The sequence below is a fragment of the Oreochromis niloticus genome, linkage group LG6 (assembly GCF_001858045.2).
Source record: "Oreochromis niloticus isolate F11D_XX linkage group LG6, O_niloticus_UMD_NMBU, whole genome shotgun sequence".
NCBI lineage: Eukaryota > Metazoa > Chordata > Actinopteri > Cichliformes > Cichlidae > Oreochromis > Oreochromis niloticus.
In genome coordinates, this window is record NC_031971.2 from 24,498,779 (window position 1) to 24,517,722 (window position 18,944).

At 40.5% G+C, this 18,944-nt stretch overlaps 1 protein-coding gene across 3 annotated transcripts in view; it reads left to right on the forward strand.

Annotated features, from left to right (window-relative positions):
• mast1a (microtubule associated serine/threonine kinase 1a) overlaps nt 1-18,944 on the forward strand; it is a 78,074-nt gene that overhangs the window by 36,226 nt on the left and 22,904 nt on the right. For all 3 annotated transcript variants that reach the window (XM_005469907.3, XM_019359863.2, XM_005469908.4), the window contains 8 exons: nt 3,319-3,407; nt 4,214-4,289; nt 4,810-4,882; nt 10,086-10,246; nt 12,390-12,465; nt 14,661-14,870; nt 14,965-15,066; nt 18,200-18,332. In XM_005469907.3, the coding sequence (XP_005469964.1) occupies nt 3,319-3,407; nt 4,214-4,289; nt 4,810-4,882; nt 10,086-10,246; nt 12,390-12,465; nt 14,661-14,870; nt 14,965-15,066; nt 18,200-18,332 (920 nt within the window). The remainder of the gene's footprint in view (nt 1-3,318; nt 3,408-4,213; nt 4,290-4,809; nt 4,883-10,085; nt 10,247-12,389; nt 12,466-14,660; nt 14,871-14,964; nt 15,067-18,199; nt 18,333-18,944) is intronic.

Consider the following 18,944-nt stretch of genomic DNA (forward strand, 5'->3'; position numbering starts at 1 on the left):
TTGCCAAAATGCTTTCAGCTGATAAAAAGACAGCTCTTATTTAAATAACCAGTTGTTACAACTAAGGCATGCAGAAGTGCATCTCTGAACACAAAACATGCTGTAAAGTAAATGGGCCACAGCAGCAGAAGACCACACCCACCTCTAATAATGGGAATCTGAGACTGCTATTACACAGGCTCAACAAAATTGGATGATAGAAGATTAGAAAAACGTTGCCTGATCTGATGAGTTACAATTTGTGCTGCAACATTTAGATGATGTGGTCAGAATTTGCTGTGAATCCATCCTAGCTTGAATCAAAGGCTCAGGTTGCTCTGGTGGTATAATGAACAGCGTTTAAACAATGCATCAAAAATTTAAGGCCAACAAATCTGCAACATCTGAGTAGTATCATGTCACTATGGCCCGAAATGTCTGAGGAATGTTTCCAGCACCTTCTTGAGTCTGGACCACAACAAATTATCAGTATAGCTGCTAAAACTGATAAAGTGGCCAGAGAGGCATCCAACAAACAGAAACAGGCATTTTGTTAAGAGAACATAAACACGTAAGCTGAGGAAAAATTTACAAATGCTGCTATACAGCTTTTATGATCAATATATGGTGATCTCTGTGACCTCGACCTCAGGGCCGAGGTTAGAGGTCAGGTTTTCTGAAAATCTTGTGAACAAAATAAATAAATAAAGATTTCCCCTTTCCAATTTTCACATTTATGCCATAGGTTCATCTAGCAGGAGGCTGTGGGGCAGCGCTGTGGCTGCCAGTATTTTCATTCATTTGTTGTTTAAACTTAAAATACAAGCACAGGAAAGCTGGAAATTGTGTGTGCAAACATAATTATACAAAACAAACAATATTTTCATGAATTGTAAACAAAAAAAGAAATAATATTATGCAGTATTATATATATTAGAACAATGCAATGTATTATACAATATTGCAATATTATGTAATATGTGTTATTTCATTTTTTGTATAGTCTTTACTGTTATGTACTCACATTCCTAATTATGCTGAATCAAGTTTGATGCTAGATAGCGGTTCTTTATGCTGAGGAGCGCTAAAGCACTTTATGAGGCTTTCTTTTGATCTGTGACTGATTTGGCCTCTGTATGTAAGTCTAACAACAGTAACCCAAACAAACCAGATTGCAGTAGGTTGCAAGGCACTGAGCTAGGTCGATGGTTTCAGTTTTGTAAAAGCTTTTGTAAATGTGTCTTCATGCTGGTTTTGTTAAACAGGACTTCTTGGTAAATGTTAGAAAGGTACAGTGAAAGAGAGTGCATACGAATCTCAAAATAAAAACCAGTGGAATATACAACCACCACGGTAGGATGGTTTTACAACCCCCCCTCCCCCCGCTGTGTCTGTCATATGTGTTCCACTTAGTTTTAACAGAATTGAAGTAGCAGGGCTCTTACGGTGACCTTTACTGGTGTGACTGGCAGTTGGAGTATAGAATAAAGAGCAGAGCTCCTATTTAACCTTTGCTACAGTACAAATGCTTAGGGCAAGATACCCTTTTGAAGCATTTCATTTAAGATAATGTTGTAATGCAAAGAGGCTCTCAACTCCACAGGAAGATTAGATGGCTTTGCCTTTGTAGGGTTTCGTTCTGCTTCGCTCTTTAATAGTTTAGTCAACCTTGTATTGCCTTAAAGGGGAGTTAGGGGAGAAAATGACTTTTCCTGACTTCACACATTTCAATTATTCATCATTTAGAGAGTTAATTTGGGAGAAGGAGAAAGCAATATGGATCCGGGCATGAATGGAGTTATCAGAATATGGTGATGCCATTTGTTGTGACTGAGGATAATAGAGAATAGGAGGAAAGTAGCAGAAAGGAGGCAGGTAGAATTAATGCTCCTTCCTGGTAATATGTGGTTTGCAACATTAGGCACTAGACCTGAAAGTGAATCACTCCCATTTAACGAGTCACTGATAGAGTGTTTCTCCTGTAGATACGATGAATCATGAATCAAAAGCTAAGAACGTGTTCTGAAGTGAAGCTTGAGTGGCGTACGCTCCAGCGATTCAGCTTTTTGAGAAAGAGCAGCAGTGAGAATGTGGATTTTTCATGGCTCCAGGAAAAAGAGGAAGGGAAATGAAAGTGAGTTTCAAACAGGTTCAAGGAAATTTGCACTCGAGTCTTCTGTGCCTTTTTTTCTTATTCCTTCCTCTGCCACCCTTCCCCCTTCCTATGTTCTCCTTTTATGAGAGTTGAAGCAAAGGATGGTGTTAAGCCACTTCTAGCCCTCTGTCCAAAGCTAATGCATTCCCCTTAAATATTTCAATGTGCTTCTCTTCTGTTCTGCAACACTGAGTACAAGCGTTCCCTCAGCTGGCACCCACAGAGGCACACTGCCACCAATGAAATCCTGCCAGTTAGACTTCTCAGACTGCTAGAAACAAGTGCTGAAGATTTGCATTTAAAAAAAGGATAGAGATGAGGGAGGTAGGGAGGAACTCTAAGACTGGGATGTAGATTATAGATACCGCGTTTGTGTGTTGTGTGACCATGTTTGGGATTTTTTATCTTTACTCCTGGGTTTAAATGCTGTGATTTCTTTTTAACTTCCTGCACAGATGTAGAGCAGCATGCTAGCTGATGCAATAAGAAGCAAACTTGTGTTGTTTGTCAGATTCGGTGCTGCTTTCTAAAATCTGCTCTGACGGGCATTAATGTGAATCACACAGAGAGACATTAAAGGCCTGCAAGCAATCCGTACAGGAAAAGAGCACCTGAAAAATCCTCTTCCCACTTTATGAGCTGTTACATAAAACAATGACCCTTGTGCACTCTCCGTCAAACTGCTCAGCGGCACCTCCAGTGGCGGCAGCGGCAGCATGTGTAGTCTTTATGGTTCAATAACTTTGTTCCTTCATTATGGTCTATACCTGCCCTCCCTGTTCTTTCTTTTCCTCCCTGTCTTCGCTCCTGCCCTCCATCAATCTAGCCTTTATATTTCACAGCGGCAGCCATCATGCAGCTGGACCTTGAGGAAATTAAAATCTGTCTTGCTTTGTCGCACTCCCCTGTGGACCTGCAGATGTCAATAAAATCCTCTATTATGTTCTGGCACATGCACACACAGAATGACATACTGTACTCAAGATAAACAGCATGCACACTTGTGCCCACAAATATTTAACTGCAGGCTATAGAGTTATTTGGGATGTCATGTAAGCGCACGGCCAAGCACGGCGAGTGTATTCATTAACCTGGGGCTCCCTGAGTCGTTTGGGCTGTCAGCTGTTAATTGATCTAATGAAGACAAATACTGACGTGCTCTTTGTTCTTGTTTATGTTTGTAGTTGCAGAACCAGTAACCGGAAAAGCCTCATCCTGACCAGTACCTCCCCCACCCTGCCACGGCCGCACTCACCACTGCCCGGACACATAGGTCAGTATGCCTGATGTATATGCTTTTCAGGAATACTCTGTAAGCAAGTGTTCGCTTTCATCCCAAATTTTATTGGCCTATAACCTAAATAAAGACATTTTTAAAGAAATTGGCTTCTTTACATGACAACTGGGCAGTACATTATGCTTTACCACATTCCCAGTTTATGTCCAGCTGCCTTTCCTGAACATCGGTCTGTCCCGCCGCTTGTTTCTTAGCATCTCAATTATCTGCTATGAAAGGCGAAATAAATTGTCAAAAATGGGCAGCGTTGAAAGTTTGAAATAAAAAGAAAAAAAGAAAAATATTTAAGGTGCAAAGTTTGAAAACTAAAACAAAATTTACATTCACTGTTTTTACACCAGACAAAGGATTGCAATTATTAATTATGATTATTTAATTATTTTTTCTGTTAACTCTTTCTGCATTTGCATGCAGTCTGCAGCTTCCTCTCGTTTGCTGTGTATCCTGTCAGGTTGATCAGTAGAAAGCTGTAAAATATCCACATGGCTGTCTCATTGCATCTGCATGCAGAGACAGCTGCATGTGCTACCCAAATGCAAAAAAATCCAAGAACCTGCTCACACAAACATGGCCTCATAGGGTTATAAGCAGAGGGATTAGAAATGAGATGCACATTTTCTAAAGCTTTTGACAAGCTTTTTAATATTCTAGGAAGTGAACAAAACCAACTGACTTTTAATGTAAAACTACCCCAAACAGAAAGTATTTTAGTTTATTACCCTGCCCAGTAACCCAGAGCGTCTGTTTTTTTTACTGTTTCTTCTCCATATGTGTTTTATTAGGAAGCAGTCCGTTGGACAGCCCGCGCAACTTCTCACCAAGCGGACCTGCCCACTTCTCCTTTGCCTCTTCTCGAAGGTTGGCATCAGTTGTTTTGTGCAAAATATTGGAGCTTGACTGCTGTTAGGATTATTCTGAGACACATGCACACAAACACACAGTGAAATCCTTCAGGGAACACACCCACTCAGTCGGACACGCACGTGTAAAATGGAGCTGCAGCTTTGTCCTGGGTCTGTGTGACTGAGGCGTGACAACAGGCCGACATGAATCAGGCGAAGTGCCTGGACTTTGCCCAAACGAGTCCCCCCTCATCACTCACTCAGGGGAAGTGTCAGACTCTGGGACAGCCGGAGGAGGCCTCAGGGAAGAGAGGGATGAAAGGAGTGAAAGTGTAATTGGATAGATTGAAAGGCAGTGAAGGTGGCAGAATTGCTCCAGTATAACAGCCAATTGTGCTGTTTGGAGGAACAAAAATAGAAACTGACATTTCGAATTTTGGCTGTTAAAAGTTGTAGAGAAAAACAGTTTTTGGTTCCCTTTGTGTCTAACATATGCTTTCCTGTTTTTCACTTTTGTTTTTCGTTTCTTTTCTCAGGGCCGATGGTCGCAGATGGTCTTTGGCTTCTTTGCCTTCCTCAGGATATGGCACCAACACACCCAGCTCAACGGTAGGTTTCAGCAGAAGATCGAACTCTTTGATTATCATACCTGCAGTTTAATGTGATCATTGCTGGGATTTTTTTTTTGTCTGTTTGTTTGTTTAATGTATTGAATGCATTTCCTTTGTCATAAAATATGTGCAAGGCTGATTTCATCATATTTTCATTGTTTATTCTTTACATCCCGTCTGTTTTTCCTGACCTTGTTGGTGCGCTGCTACATTCCTTGATACCTGAAAGGCAAATACAGATTAATGGAACAAAAAAAGGATATAGCATTTGTCCCATTTCATTTATGCTTAATCCGATTTGTCAGAGTTGATCTTCAAAAACATCCATGTCACTGACTCATTGTTGTAAAGCTTTTGTTGCTAGAAGGCTGACTCTCTAATTTACACTTTCCGTAAGGTGGAAATGAAATTGTTCATACTTGCCGCAGCTTTTCAAATCTTACTCTGGCTGTGGGTAAAGATAAGGAGACTTATCACATTTCAAAATTCTTCCATGGGTCTCATCCTTCGAGCCCAAGGTTGTTCATTCTGGCACCACTAAATCAGAGGGTGTTTTCTTTGGTGGAAAATAACCTACAGGCCTTGAGGGTTCAAGTCAGAATCACCACTATTAGCTATCAGATGGCGATAAATGTCTAGTCATCATTTGATTGACATATTTCTACTTGATTATTGCCTGCATGAAGATATTTACAATCACTGAGCACATGGGCATTCAGCCTGGACAGATGATCCATACTATATATAGACAAATCGATCGAGAGGTCGCTCCTGTTAATGATCCTGGGCAGGTGTCTTGCATTGCCATCTCAGCCACCATTTCTATAAATGCGTGCGTAAATGAGTGAATGAGAGGCAAATTGTGAAGAAAGATGCTGTGCAAAGGTTGAAAATCACTATGTAAGAGCAGTTTATTTGTCCTTCATTATCAACAAAGGCCTCCGCCACCATATGTGGCAGCTGGAGCTCAGATGATACAGCGAGTGGGCCATTAGTTGCTGAGTAGTTGGTTAGTCCTTTGAATGCTTAAGGACACTTATTCCTATACAAATATTAAAGAAGGAGAATAAATGAAAGCAGGTGTATAAGAGGTTACCAGCATAACTGACCATACAACAGATGTGGCTGCCTTGGCGACAACTTTCCTGCATCTGTTGTGTATCATTAACTGCACAGCCACTGACACTCACTGCTGACTAAATGTGTCCTTGTAAGACAAACATGTGTCTATCAAACTATGCTGCACAGTGTAGGTGCAGTGAGCTTCATATAAACCTTCTGAAGTAAATTGTTGAGCCTCTGTGATCATTGTATTTTTTAGTAGTCCTTCCCCCTGCACTCCCTTTCGAAAGTGCAAAACAGAGAAGTGTGATCAGATACTTACTGCCTTTCATTTATAGTTTTAGCAGAGAATCATGAAAAATGACAACAAGAAAATGTGAAATGTGTGTTTTGTTTTGTTTTTTTTCCTTTGGCTAATTTGCTGCCTAAGTCATGAAACTGCACCAGAACTTTACTTTCGATTTTACTTCCATTGCTAAATAGATGAGGTGCATTTTATAGCCTGTGCATGAATATGGATTTCACTCAAAGAGTTCATTTGCATATATTTACATGCACAAAATCAGCTCTGGCGCTGCTGAATTCATATTCTAAAGTTGCATGTGCTACTTTTGTTCCGTTTGGCTTTGAAACAATTACACGCCACAGTTGCAGCTAAATGGCATGCATACACAAACACGCACAACTCCGCAGTCTTTGACTTTGTAATTCTTCTTGTCAGTCCCAGATGACTGTTAAGAAGCTTTTGAGTGGCAAGAACATGCATCATGTGTAAACCAGAACTAAAAATAAGTAATCAGTTGCTAAGATATGTTCGACCTGATTTATCTGAAACTGATGACTTGGCCTCTGGAAAAAGTGGAGCAGAGATAATTGAAATGTAACCAGTCTGTATTCATGCCTGTTCCAGTATGTATTTCTCCATCAATCATTTCTTCGCAGAGACAGAGAGAGATGATAAAGAGGGACAACAGAGACAAATAAAAGAGAGTGTAGGTGGAAATGAAACTCGATTTGAAGCAAACAGAGAGACAAAAACAATGTTCGCTTTCTTCTTGAGTGCAAGATGTTTGCGGCATAAGAGACTACCCGGAGAATTGAACACTGCCAAGGCCCATTTGGTAAAGACTCCATTTGAGAAATGGACTTTAATGTGTTTGATGCTCAGGTGGATGCGTTGACTCATAATCCACTCCCTGTACATTTCTGTGCCGCCCTGAACGCGATCGTTCCCTCAGCCTCTCTTCTGTCTTTCGCACATCATTTCTTTCATTGACTGCCTCCCGTGCTTCTCCTCACAGCTGCACATGCAGAGACACGCACACACTGTAGATAACCCATTGATCTGTTTTTACTGAGATTGAAGGTGGTTGCTCTGTGTCTCCATAATCTTCTCCACCTCCATCACTCCTCCTACCCTGCCTTCCGTCCCATCAATCAGTTTTCAGTGCTCTCCTCGTTCTCCATTACTTGCTTGATTAGCTACAGCAGGGCCGCTGTATACTGAACAGAGCAGATCAGAGTGCAAGGTGTATGTGTGTGTATACCTATAGGTAGAAATGACATAATATTTTAGAGAAAAGCTGCAGATACAGACAGTGGATATGTAACGGCTTAAGCCTTACAGATGACACAAACAATAGATTCCTAATTTCTGCTTAGATCCTTCCTCACACAGCAAAACAGCAATTTTACACCAGGGCAGATACAGGCTTGTCATATTACTCCCAATGCTCAGATTTATTATTATTTTTTTATATTTTTATTTCTACCTTTAACTTGTTTATAGTTGATAGTGCAGTCATGAGCTGAAAAAGCGCTTTGGTCTTATAAAAATAAGATGCATGTTGAATATTTCACTGAAAATCTTTGTAGTGGGAAGAAACTATGTTTTGCCATATGTCGGATTATACTGTACATCACTGTCATTCGGGTGTCTTGGTTCTTTGTTAGAGATAGGAGTACATTGAAAGGAGTCAGTTGAATTTGTTTGGACATCTAGCTCTTAATCACCTCCTAGGTGAGGTGTTTCGGGCAGGTCCTCCAGGGAGGAAGACCCTGATGCACATCCTGGACAAACTAAAGGTTGCCAGTTCGATCCCCCTGCTCTCTCTGTCCTGGTCGTTGTGTCCTTGGGCAAGACACTTTACCTACACCTGCCTACTGGTGTTGGCCTGAGGGGCCGATGGCACGATATGGCAGCCTCGCTTCTGTCAGTCTGCCCCAGGGCAGCTGTGGCTACAACTGTAGCTTGCCTCCACCAGTGTGTGAATGTAAGAGTGAATGAATAGTGGAACTGTAAAGCGCTTTGGCTGCCTAGAAAAGCGCTATATAAATGCAATCCATTATTATTATTATAAAGAGTTTACATCTCTCAGCTGTCTTGGGACCACCTTTGTTTTTATCCAGACGAGCTGAAGGAGGTGATCATTAAGAGGGGGGCTTGGGCATCTTTGCTTAGACTGCTGCCCCCGCAACCCAGAAGATGGATGAATGGATAGCTGGATGGATTAAAGAAAATAATTTCAATTTTTTGTACAAATGATGAGACATTCCCATTTAAAATCAAATCAATTCGCTGAATGCATGCAATAGTTTCAGAGCTTATAAGTGCAGCAGTGTTAATACACAATCTAATGGCAAATGCATTCCGCTCATACAACCTGGTATTTTTGTACCATTATAAGTGCTGTGTGCATTTGGTTCTCAGCATACAACCTATACATTGCTGAGACTCGGCCTATTTTGTCAGTTATTATGTTCGTGCTCTAAGCCAGTAGTGACTTTATAACACATTTTATCATGAATCTGAATCTTTAAGCCACACTCATGTTTTCAACTCTTTGGAAGGATCTGCTGCTGTTCACTTTTTTGAGAGTTTTAGTAAATGCAGTGAAAAAGAATCATATTATATAGAGGCAACGCTTCCAGTAAATATTCCACTAAAAGCTGAATTTTTCTTCAGCATTTTCACAGACTTGCAGCAGTGGGTTATCCATTCTGGGACTGACTTTATATTTTCCTATAAAGCTGTTAAAGCCAAGCATTTTTTATGAACTTGAAAGATTTCCTCCTCAGGCTATTCTCAGCGGCAAATCTTTCTCACTCCATTTATAAGTCCGATGCACCTGAAATGAATCTGCATATTCTTCAAAATATCTTTCAGGAAAAACATGCAGAGACTAATTTCACTTTCTGTTTAGCCTCAAAGCCATTAAAGGTCAGAAGCATTAAGGTTGAATGACCAGTGATTCAGCTGTGCCACCATAATAACAAAACTAAATGTTGGAGATATTTATCATATTCTTTTTTCTTAAGCAAGCAGAAGTGAAGAAAGACTAACAAGTTGGAGAAATGCTCCAAATGAAGTAGCAAAACCAAATCATATAAACTTTCATGACATCCATCATGTTCAGTGGCATTTCCCCTCACTCTTCAATCTTGCTCTGTCTTTGGGGAACTTCTTAATTGATCATGTTGCACTCTCAGCATTGCAATTTCTATACTTTTCTTCAGCCTGCAAGAGACTAAGACCTGAAAGGAGTTTCTAATGGATTTTTATAGCAGAAATCATTGTGTGGCCAAAGCCAACCATTATGTCCCATTGGGAGATGTGTTCATTAAGGCTCCCATTGATCCAGGCTGTTTTTTTCCTTCGGTGCTGTAGAAAAGTCTTTTGTTTAAAACCAGGCAGCGCTGCCATTAATCGCCCAGAGGCATGAGATGCTTAACCAGCAGTCAACTTTTACTCGGGGTGATTTTTTGATTCCCTGCAGTCTTTTTGCCTTGTTTTTCAGTCTGCGTTACTCTGTTTTACACTCCTACACCAACTCCTTCTGGATATTTTGCTTGTTTCGCCACCTCTCTCCTTGTTCTTTTAACTTGGTTTCTTCTTTGTTTCAGTTCTTTGTTACACCCACTCACATTATAGTACACCTTGTTCTTCTCTTCTCTTCTCTTCTCTTCTCTTCTCTTCTCTTCTCTTCTCTTCTCTTGTTTTTGATGTTTTTTTTCATCACTGGATGTCTATTTTTAAACTATTGATCTTGCAGCTCTTACAGAGGCTTAAAAAAAAATCAAACGATGGACAGTTCACTTTTTAACCTTGCCTCCTTTTCATGTCTCTCATGTCTCTCCAGTCATCCAGTTCATCCCAGGAGCGTCTGCACCAGCTGCCCTTCCAGCCAACCATGGATGAGCTGCACTTCCTGTCCAAGCACTTTGGCAGCACAGAGAGCATCACAGACGACGACGGCGGGCGCCGCTCGCCGCACGTCCGTCCTCGCTCCCGAAGCCTCAGGTGAGGGCGTAAGCAAAGGGTCCCATCCCTCCGGTGTGACACAGGAGAATAAAGATGTCAACATCAAAGCTTTATTTGTAAATGTTTGAGTATTCTGTGTAAGACATAACAAAACTAGCCAAAATTCAACATGGCAAGCTGTTATCAAAGGACATTCAGCAGCCATTAAAGATTATAAAAGCGATATTTATTCAGTTACTGTGCAGGACCAACTTCTTTCTGTTATTAAGAGGTGTGGAGTGCTCTCAGTCATTAATTCAGATGAGTCGCCTTTTGTGAATGTGCCAGTGCTTTATTTGGTGCAGCTCCCATTTACACAGAGGGGACATTTGGTTTGTTAGGCCTTTTTCATCCAACACATCATGCTCTGTTTTGAAGATGTGTCTACCTTAATAAACAGTACTCCCTTAACTCCTTGCTGTACCAATACCAATGCAACACAGTAAAATATTCCTTTATCATGTATACCGATAGGTTTGCAGTAGTAAGCAGGACACAGTCGACAGAGGTGGAAAGTAACAAAGTACAAATGTTACTTGAGTTTTCAGGTACCTGCACTTTACATGACTAGTTATTCTGACATGTTTCTTTAGTTTTAGTAACAGTATCTACTTTACTGTTACTACTCTAGGCTCTAATTTTAACACCTTTTAGGAGAGTTATTGATTATTTTGCCTTACACACATTAAACCCATTTGAACCTAAATGGAGGGAACATGAAAGACAATCCTATTGGTGGATCCAGCATCAGTTCTTATTGCTTCTGACTGGTGTAAAAGACGCAGAGATGAAAGAGGCAAAACAATATGCAGGGAAGAGAAGTGCGGAGCAAAGACAGACCTGTGACAGAAAAAAGTACCATTAGCAGCTTCATGACAAACAACAAAACAAAAACAAAGATATTGATCAGTTAGCTTTTCACAAAACTAGCGGTAGAAATGCCCCTCGAAGAGTTACTTTGTACTTTTTTGTCGTTAAGCCGCCAGGGCGGCGAGCCACGTGGCGCCTTCGTTTGTGAATGCAATAACTCAAGAAAGAGGCAACGTAGGAGCTTCAAACTGATACCATAGGTGTGTCTAATAGGAGGCTGAGGGGTAGCACTAGTTAATTAATTAATTAATATTTCTACCTAAGTCTTTCATAATGCAAGTACTAGCTGTACTTCTACTTAAGTGAATAATCTATCTACTGTTTCCACCAGTGCAACAAAAAATAACCAATCTTTAAGATGTCAGCTGTCATGGACAGTTTGATAAAAACATATATAAACAGTTTAAACTGATCCCTAAGTATAATAAATAGTTTGGAATATTAAACTAACAGTTAAATGGTCGAGGACGTTTTTATATTTTCCTCTGAAAAGCAGTGAAGTAGAAGTACAAGTGCCTCAAAACTGTAGCACACCGTTGATGTCTCTGTACTTAGGGTTAGGGTATTTTCCACCACTGTTATTATATCAGTAGCGAGTCCAGCCTCCAGTGTGTTGAGCATCTCCAGGGTGCAGCAGCTTCTTTAATAGCTGAAGCCTCTGGTGTACACTCCCTGCAGCCACACCTATTATAGCCTCCCCTCTGGATGCAACATGTCCTAACTACAGCCGACACATCACTACTCATCAGTATTCAGTTTTCATATTAAGCTCCTCAGCAGCCCCTGGCCTAGATAAAATCAGCGCGCAGACTTTCCTTATTGTGTATATGTTAAATTATAATGTCTTTTCCCATAAAGGACTTTTTATCAGTTCCTTTTTCTTTACAGATGTGTAGATCAGCTCAGTTCCTGAGAAATAAAACCAACAAAGTTGACTTTTTCTGCCATATGTTGGTTTTGCTTTCCCTTACATCTTGTGAAAGCATATGCTGAACTTGTTGTTTACATGCTTGCTTGTGGCATCTTTGCCATGGTCAGGATGGAGGAGATGTAGGAAGGGACTGCGTCCATAAGAGAAACATGGTGTACTGAATTTCTGATCAGTTTATTAGCATTATATACCAACAGGACAGACTTGAGGGAGTGCGGTGAATATTTTCTCCGTTCAGGTGAAAAATACAGAATTGCTTCTCTTTTGGCTGCCTCCTCTCACTCTGTTCTGCTCAGTCGATGCTGTATATTACACTCCTGCTCTCTGTTTGTCTGTTTTCAGCCCGGGGCGCTCACCATCCTGCTATGACAATGAAATAGTGATGATGAACCATGTCTACAAGGAGCGCTTCCCCAAGGTCAGGCTCGCACAACAAATACACAAGTGTAAACTGTACCTCCACGCACACCTCAAATACACACACACATGCACGCACACACATACACAATATGCATACCAGCAACAGACATCTCTCAGCTACATTTAAAATATTTGTTATATTTCTTTTATCCAAAGTGAGTCATTATTTGCAAGAATCTGTTGTTTTAAGTAAGCAGCTGATGATATGTAAGCGCTGCAGGGGCTGAACATGTAAACAAAACAAGTAGTAAAACAAAAAAAGCAGCAAAACAGCTCCCTGGAATTTCATACAGTGATAAAAGCTGCACTTATTTACTGTGATGATGTTAAAATAATTCAAAGGTAAAATGTTAAGTTCTAGTTCCAGAGGGAACAAATAACTGAGTTAAGCTACTTCTTGACCTGATGTTGCTTTAAAAAGATTTTGCATATGAATATATAGAAATTATAGGCAGGGAGATGAATGGACACTGCAAGTTTTCTCCCTGAGCACGCTTTGGTGACATGGTGAAGCTTGTTCCCTCTTTTGCACTCCTGATGGACTGCAGAGACCAAAACATGCATGGCATATACAGCAGTTAAACTACTTGCTGCTACACCAACCAGCAGACCAGTGACGACTGACCAGGACCAGTTTGAGGTTCATGGCTGTGTTTAACAATGCTTCAAAATATGGGCAGCCTTGTGATTAATGAATGACACACACCCTATTTTAAACCATTTCAAAACTAGAATTTAACATTTAATTATTTCAAAGTGTAGTGCGCACTCTGTGCCCATTTCTACTCATTTTCAGTTAGTACTGGATTCCACTTTCAGGTTTTTCTGCTGCTGCACCTTAATTTGTATTCAGCTGGGTGGTCACAGATTCCCTAATGCACACTTCTCTTACACCGAGCAGGTATCTGTGTGCTTGGTACTTTAAACAATGCTCACCACTCTTTATTTATTACATGGTTCATGGTAAGCTGTTAGAAGGTCATCCATGTCTGAAGTCCTTTAGCAGATCATGATTAAAAAGTCAATTAGATGTGTTTTCATGACTCTGAGACGTGTAAACATGACTCAGTGTCTCCCACCGTTTTGATGAACAGTGAAGTGTGTGCAAGGAAATCTTTCACATTGCAGGTGCCCTCAAACACCTGCCTGCACGCTCGCGCACACACACACACACACACACGCACACACACACACACACACACACACACAAATCATAATCCTGCTCATTCACAGTGATGCATTGTGAAGCAGCACGAGTCTTCCCACTCACAAATCCCAACTTGGTGAAGGCAGGTTTAATATTGCTGTATTTTTTTAATGTTACTGTAGGAATAGTTAGCATTTGCATGCTTGAAAAAGACTTAAATGCAAAAACTGTATAAAACTCAAGCACTGAGGAGAGGTTCCAGTTAATGAAACCTCTAGATCTCTCTCTGTTTATATTTGGGCGAGTTAACCTGTCAGCTGAATTAATTATAATGACCACTAAATGAGCTTAAGTGTCTTTACTTATTAGAAAATAATAGTAACATCCTTCCAGATAGTTGTTTGCGTCACCATATATGAGTACTGGTCATTTCTGAAAATAATTCAATTCTCCAAAGTAGCACTTTACTGTGGCATAATAATAGCAAGCTGAAATACATACAGATTAAAAGCACAGAAATGCACTCAATATGAAGGTTAAAAAAGTGACAACAAATCAAGATAAGCCTTTATACACACAAGTTTGCAAAGTCTAATGTGGTTGTAGGTCTCCTCCTGAGTTTTAAAAAATCTTTTGGGGGCTTTATGAATATGATGGAAATAGTAAAAAGAATAACACAGTCAAAAGTGGTGCAACAACAACCAAATGAACAAGGACTGAATACAGGGCGCATCACATTATGTTACATCACTTCACACATCACTTTCTTTGAGGTGCCTTAGCTGAGCTGAGTTTCTGCAGCCCGAGAAAGAAATATCATAAAAAAAATCAATTTTTTTTTCTGCAGGGGAATGAACAGTGAAGTGCAAAAAACCATCAAGGCCCTTCCACAAAGGCTTGTTCAGAAAACAATGAGTGTCGTGTTTAAAGTAGCACATTTATACAGAACGTGTGGAGCTGGCTGAGCACCGTATATTGAGATAAAGACAGGTGATCGTATAATCTTACACTCACTGACTATTAACCACTGTTGTGTCTCTAATCAGGCCACAGCTCAGATGGAAGAGAGGCTGGCAGACTTCATCCAGAACTACTCCCCAGAGAGTGTTCTGCCACTGGCCGACGGGGTTCTCAGCTTCATCCACCACCAGATAACCGAGCTGGCCAGAGACTGCCTGACCAAATCACGCGAGGGCGTCATCACCAGCGTTTACTTCTGTGAACTGCAGGAGAATCTGGAGAAGATGCTGCACGACGTGAGTTGTGTAGCAGGAATCCGATGTGATGTGTTGTGCCTCCAAACCTCACTAACTGACCCTGTCTCTCCCAATTTCTGTCTTTCTTCATCAGGCCTACAAGCGCTCGGAGAGCTCGGAGCTCACCTTCGTCATCGAGCTTGTCAAAAAGCTCTTCATCATCATATCTCGCCCTGCCAGGCTGCTGGAGTGCTTGGTGAGTTCCGCCCGGCTTATCTGATTGTGGCCAAACTTTCAAACACATCGAGAATCCCGACTTTCTTTGTTTCTGGAGGCATTTTCTACCCCCACTGAGCTGCTCAAAGACACTCCCGTCCTCCCACATGGAAATGGAGGGTCGAATATGCTGAACTGGCACTACAGAATCTAAAAGTAGGGCAGAGTGTCGACTGTTCGTTCATTCTGAACTGATGAAACATAAGTGTGTCACTGCAGGAAGCTATGCTGCCACTCCAGTCAGGAAAGGTTCAAGGTTTGTTTAATCTTTTATGTTGCATCTGTTTTACCAGTAGCTTTTTTAGCAGAGAAAGACCAGACAGGATGTCTTCTTAATGTGTTTGACTGATTTATTTGACATGGACATAGCAAAAACATTGGCTTTGCAACTTACAAGTATAAACAAGTAGTGTTTGCAGCAATACAGTGGAATACAACTGTGAAAAAACAACAGGATAAAGGTTCAAATTATACAGATGAAAATACAGCAATACTGGTGTCTCTACACAGCACTGGGAGGAGAAAATATTTGGCTACTAAGCCAGAGAAGATGTCTGTGGTAAGTTATTGCCAAATAGCAATAGACCTCAAACCAACTGACCTCAGACCGTCCCCTGGGGTATCCCATTGCTACTGTCATGATGCGTCACCTTTTTCCCCGTTAACCCTGACATTTTTACAGGAGCAAGATTTTTATGCAGCTAAAAATGAAAATCTGCATACAATTTCATCAAACATGGCAAACACCTCTGTCTCAGATTTCAGAGAAGTCATTTGAGCCTTTAAATTTCCTGCGTTTCCTGTGTTGAATCTTGCATATTTGAATCTCCAACCAACTCTGCTTGATTTGGTTTTATTCTGTCATAACTTCAGCGCACACATAACACATTTATCACCAGTTGGTAATGAGATACAGGCCCAATCCAGTGGAACACGGAAATGAAATAAGTCAGATTATAAAAGACAAGAAAGGCAATGGACTACACCTATTATTCTTTGAATTTAGGTGATTTAACCCCTGTTGCCACAGGTGTATAAAATCAAGCCTTTAGGAACAAAAGCCACTCAGCCATGAAATGTCTGACTACATAAAGTTACAATGCTGAGGTCCAAAGTCACAAATGCTCTGCTGCTTAAATAACTGCAGAGGTCTAAACCTCCTCTGTTATTAACATCAGCATAAAATTCTGTGTATCAGGAGCTTCATTTGCCATAAAACTGTCAAAACAAACATGCGCAGCTACAAGCTGTGGTGACCCTTGTGATAAGGGAGCAGTCAAATGTAGCTAGCTAACAGGTTTTTAAAAGAAATACTGACATTGGTCATCAGAGTACAAACAACTTTATCACGATGTGATTAAGTAGCATGTCATATTTTTCCCCTGTTAATTACCATGTAAAAGTTTGAAATTTTAGACATACCAGTTGCCAGATTGCCATGAATTTGTGATATTTTTTTAATCCAAGTCAGAAGATGTACCATTATTTGTTTCACACCTGTCTTCTCTTGACAAGCTGTGTCATTCAGCACATCAGTCATCCTCTGTTGCTGCAAATTGCACGATTATTGCTTTAGGATATTTTTCACTCTCGTTCTTCCCACCTCCTCAACTTGTCCGTTTTCACAACAGAACATCAAATCAGGTCGAAGACGGAGCCGTGTCCTTGACATGCTGATACATTAATTCAACAAAACTTATTTAGTAATAACAAGCCTCTCTGCATCCACAGGACACACCTGAATATCAGCTCCCTGATTGATGGTGCGGTCCCTCCTCCCAAACCCTCCCGGCTCATCTTTCTGTTGCCAAGGCGACCGTCAGAAAAGGTCGATAGGGTCAGGCAGGATGTGGAGGGGACTTTAGATCCTCATGGCCCGTGGGTTAGAGAGGAGAAGGCACACACAGATGAAATGTTGTCCATGTCCGTAGAGTTCATTTAGCATTCAAGTCAGTCACAAGGTCTGATTTGGTGAAAATGTCACACAGTCAGAAGGCTGTTAGCTGCAAGAATATTATCCTCCAGCAGCGCAAACTATCAGAGAGCCAGGTTAATTCCCCATCTCCGTACTCCTTCTTTTTTTTTTCCTCTAGTCGAAGGGAGCAGATATGAGAGAGAGCATGGAAAGAAATGATCCTGACTGCCCCAGGCTTTCTAATCAAAACGTTACTCCACCAACAGGAATGAAACCGAATCCCATAAGACACCACAAAAGGCTGTATCATAGGAAAAAATGAACATTTTCAGAGAAAGCAATTTAAAGTTTGGAAGTGTATTAACACTGATTGTGTTTGTTTGACAGCCCTGTAACAGTGTTCGGTCATGAATTTGCTGCAGGTTGAACTAAAATCTAGTTTTATGATTATAAGTTGGATGTACTCCTAGAATTACTTACTGTTTATGTCACCTGGCACAACATAACATCGTTTACTTAGTGCTCGACTAGTGTTAGCTGTTATCACATCCTTTTGTGACTCCACACTAGAACGTTGTGGTTCAGTAGCCGGCTGTTGATCTGGAAAAACTTAATCTGACACGCACTTTATTATTGTATTTTATCCACACGCTACAGTTTGGATATTTTAAAGTATATAAAGAAGAATATTGGTTCGTGATTTTAATTGAAATAGAAACTATAAAGAAGAAATAATACGAAGTACTGTAATAATTTAACTTATAGCTTTCATAGTGTAAATATCTGTTGGGGTTATCAGTCGAATCTAAATTAAATGTGGATTTTTAAGTGTTTAGTCCAGTAATTCTCAAAACTATGTGACCTTTCGTGAAATATATAATCACTGGCCAGTTTTAAGGTACACCTTGCTAGTGCCACATTGGATGTCCTTTTGCCTTCAGGACTGCTTTAAATCTTCACGTTACAGATTCAACAAATTGCTGGAAATATTTCACGGAGATTTTGATGATTGCAAACATAAATCCAATTTTTCCACATGTTCAGAAAGGCTGTGATGATTTCAATTGTTTTGTTTTGCACACGTCACCACTTCAGCAGGGGTCTTTGTATGTCAGATCATGTTAATTTAAGATGCATGTACAGTACAAGTGTTTTGTAGCTTTTCTTGACCCCTCGTTGTTTGTTGTTGGAATTATAGGAGTTCAACCCAGAAGAGTTTTATCATTTACTCGAAGCAGCAGAGGACCACGCCAAGGAGGGACAGCTGATGAAGGCAGACATCCCTCGATATATTATCAGTCAGTTGGGACTGACCAGGGATCCACTGGAGGGTAAGAAATGGGAATAATAGGTTTCAGGTTTTATTCCAGAGGTGTATATTTAATAGAATATATGAAAACAAATGGAAGTGTAAAGTTTTTAATTTGCAAGAATGCTTTCCAACAGATGTTTGCTGGTTTCAGTTATTTACTTTCACTCCCAGAGCTGGATAAGTAGATCAATACCACTCTTGTGTCTGAGTCCGGATTTGATTAACCTACTTCACTATAAAAGCCAAATGCTGCTGGAAAAAGCTAGCCTGGTACTGTTCAAGGGGGAAAACAGAGCCACCAATACAAGTGACTGTACAGATTAGCATGCTATGCCTGTTAATTTAGCAAGTTAGCATAAATAATGTAAGATTTTGGTGGGAGTTTTGTGCTGTAACTCTCCTCCTGATCTAAAGCAGTGAGGATCAGTGACTTCACATAATCTTAGTATTAAACTGATACAGTAGGAAATAGTGACACCCTTTTTGTTGTTTTTGCTTTGTTAGTAAGATTTGGCAGCAGTAGTTGTTGCAAAAGTGCATTTTATTTAGCTAACATGGCTTCTCACTTGTAACTTTTTCTCTCATCCTAACTGCAAGCATGTGAGAAAAATCCACAGAAAAGATTTTCCAT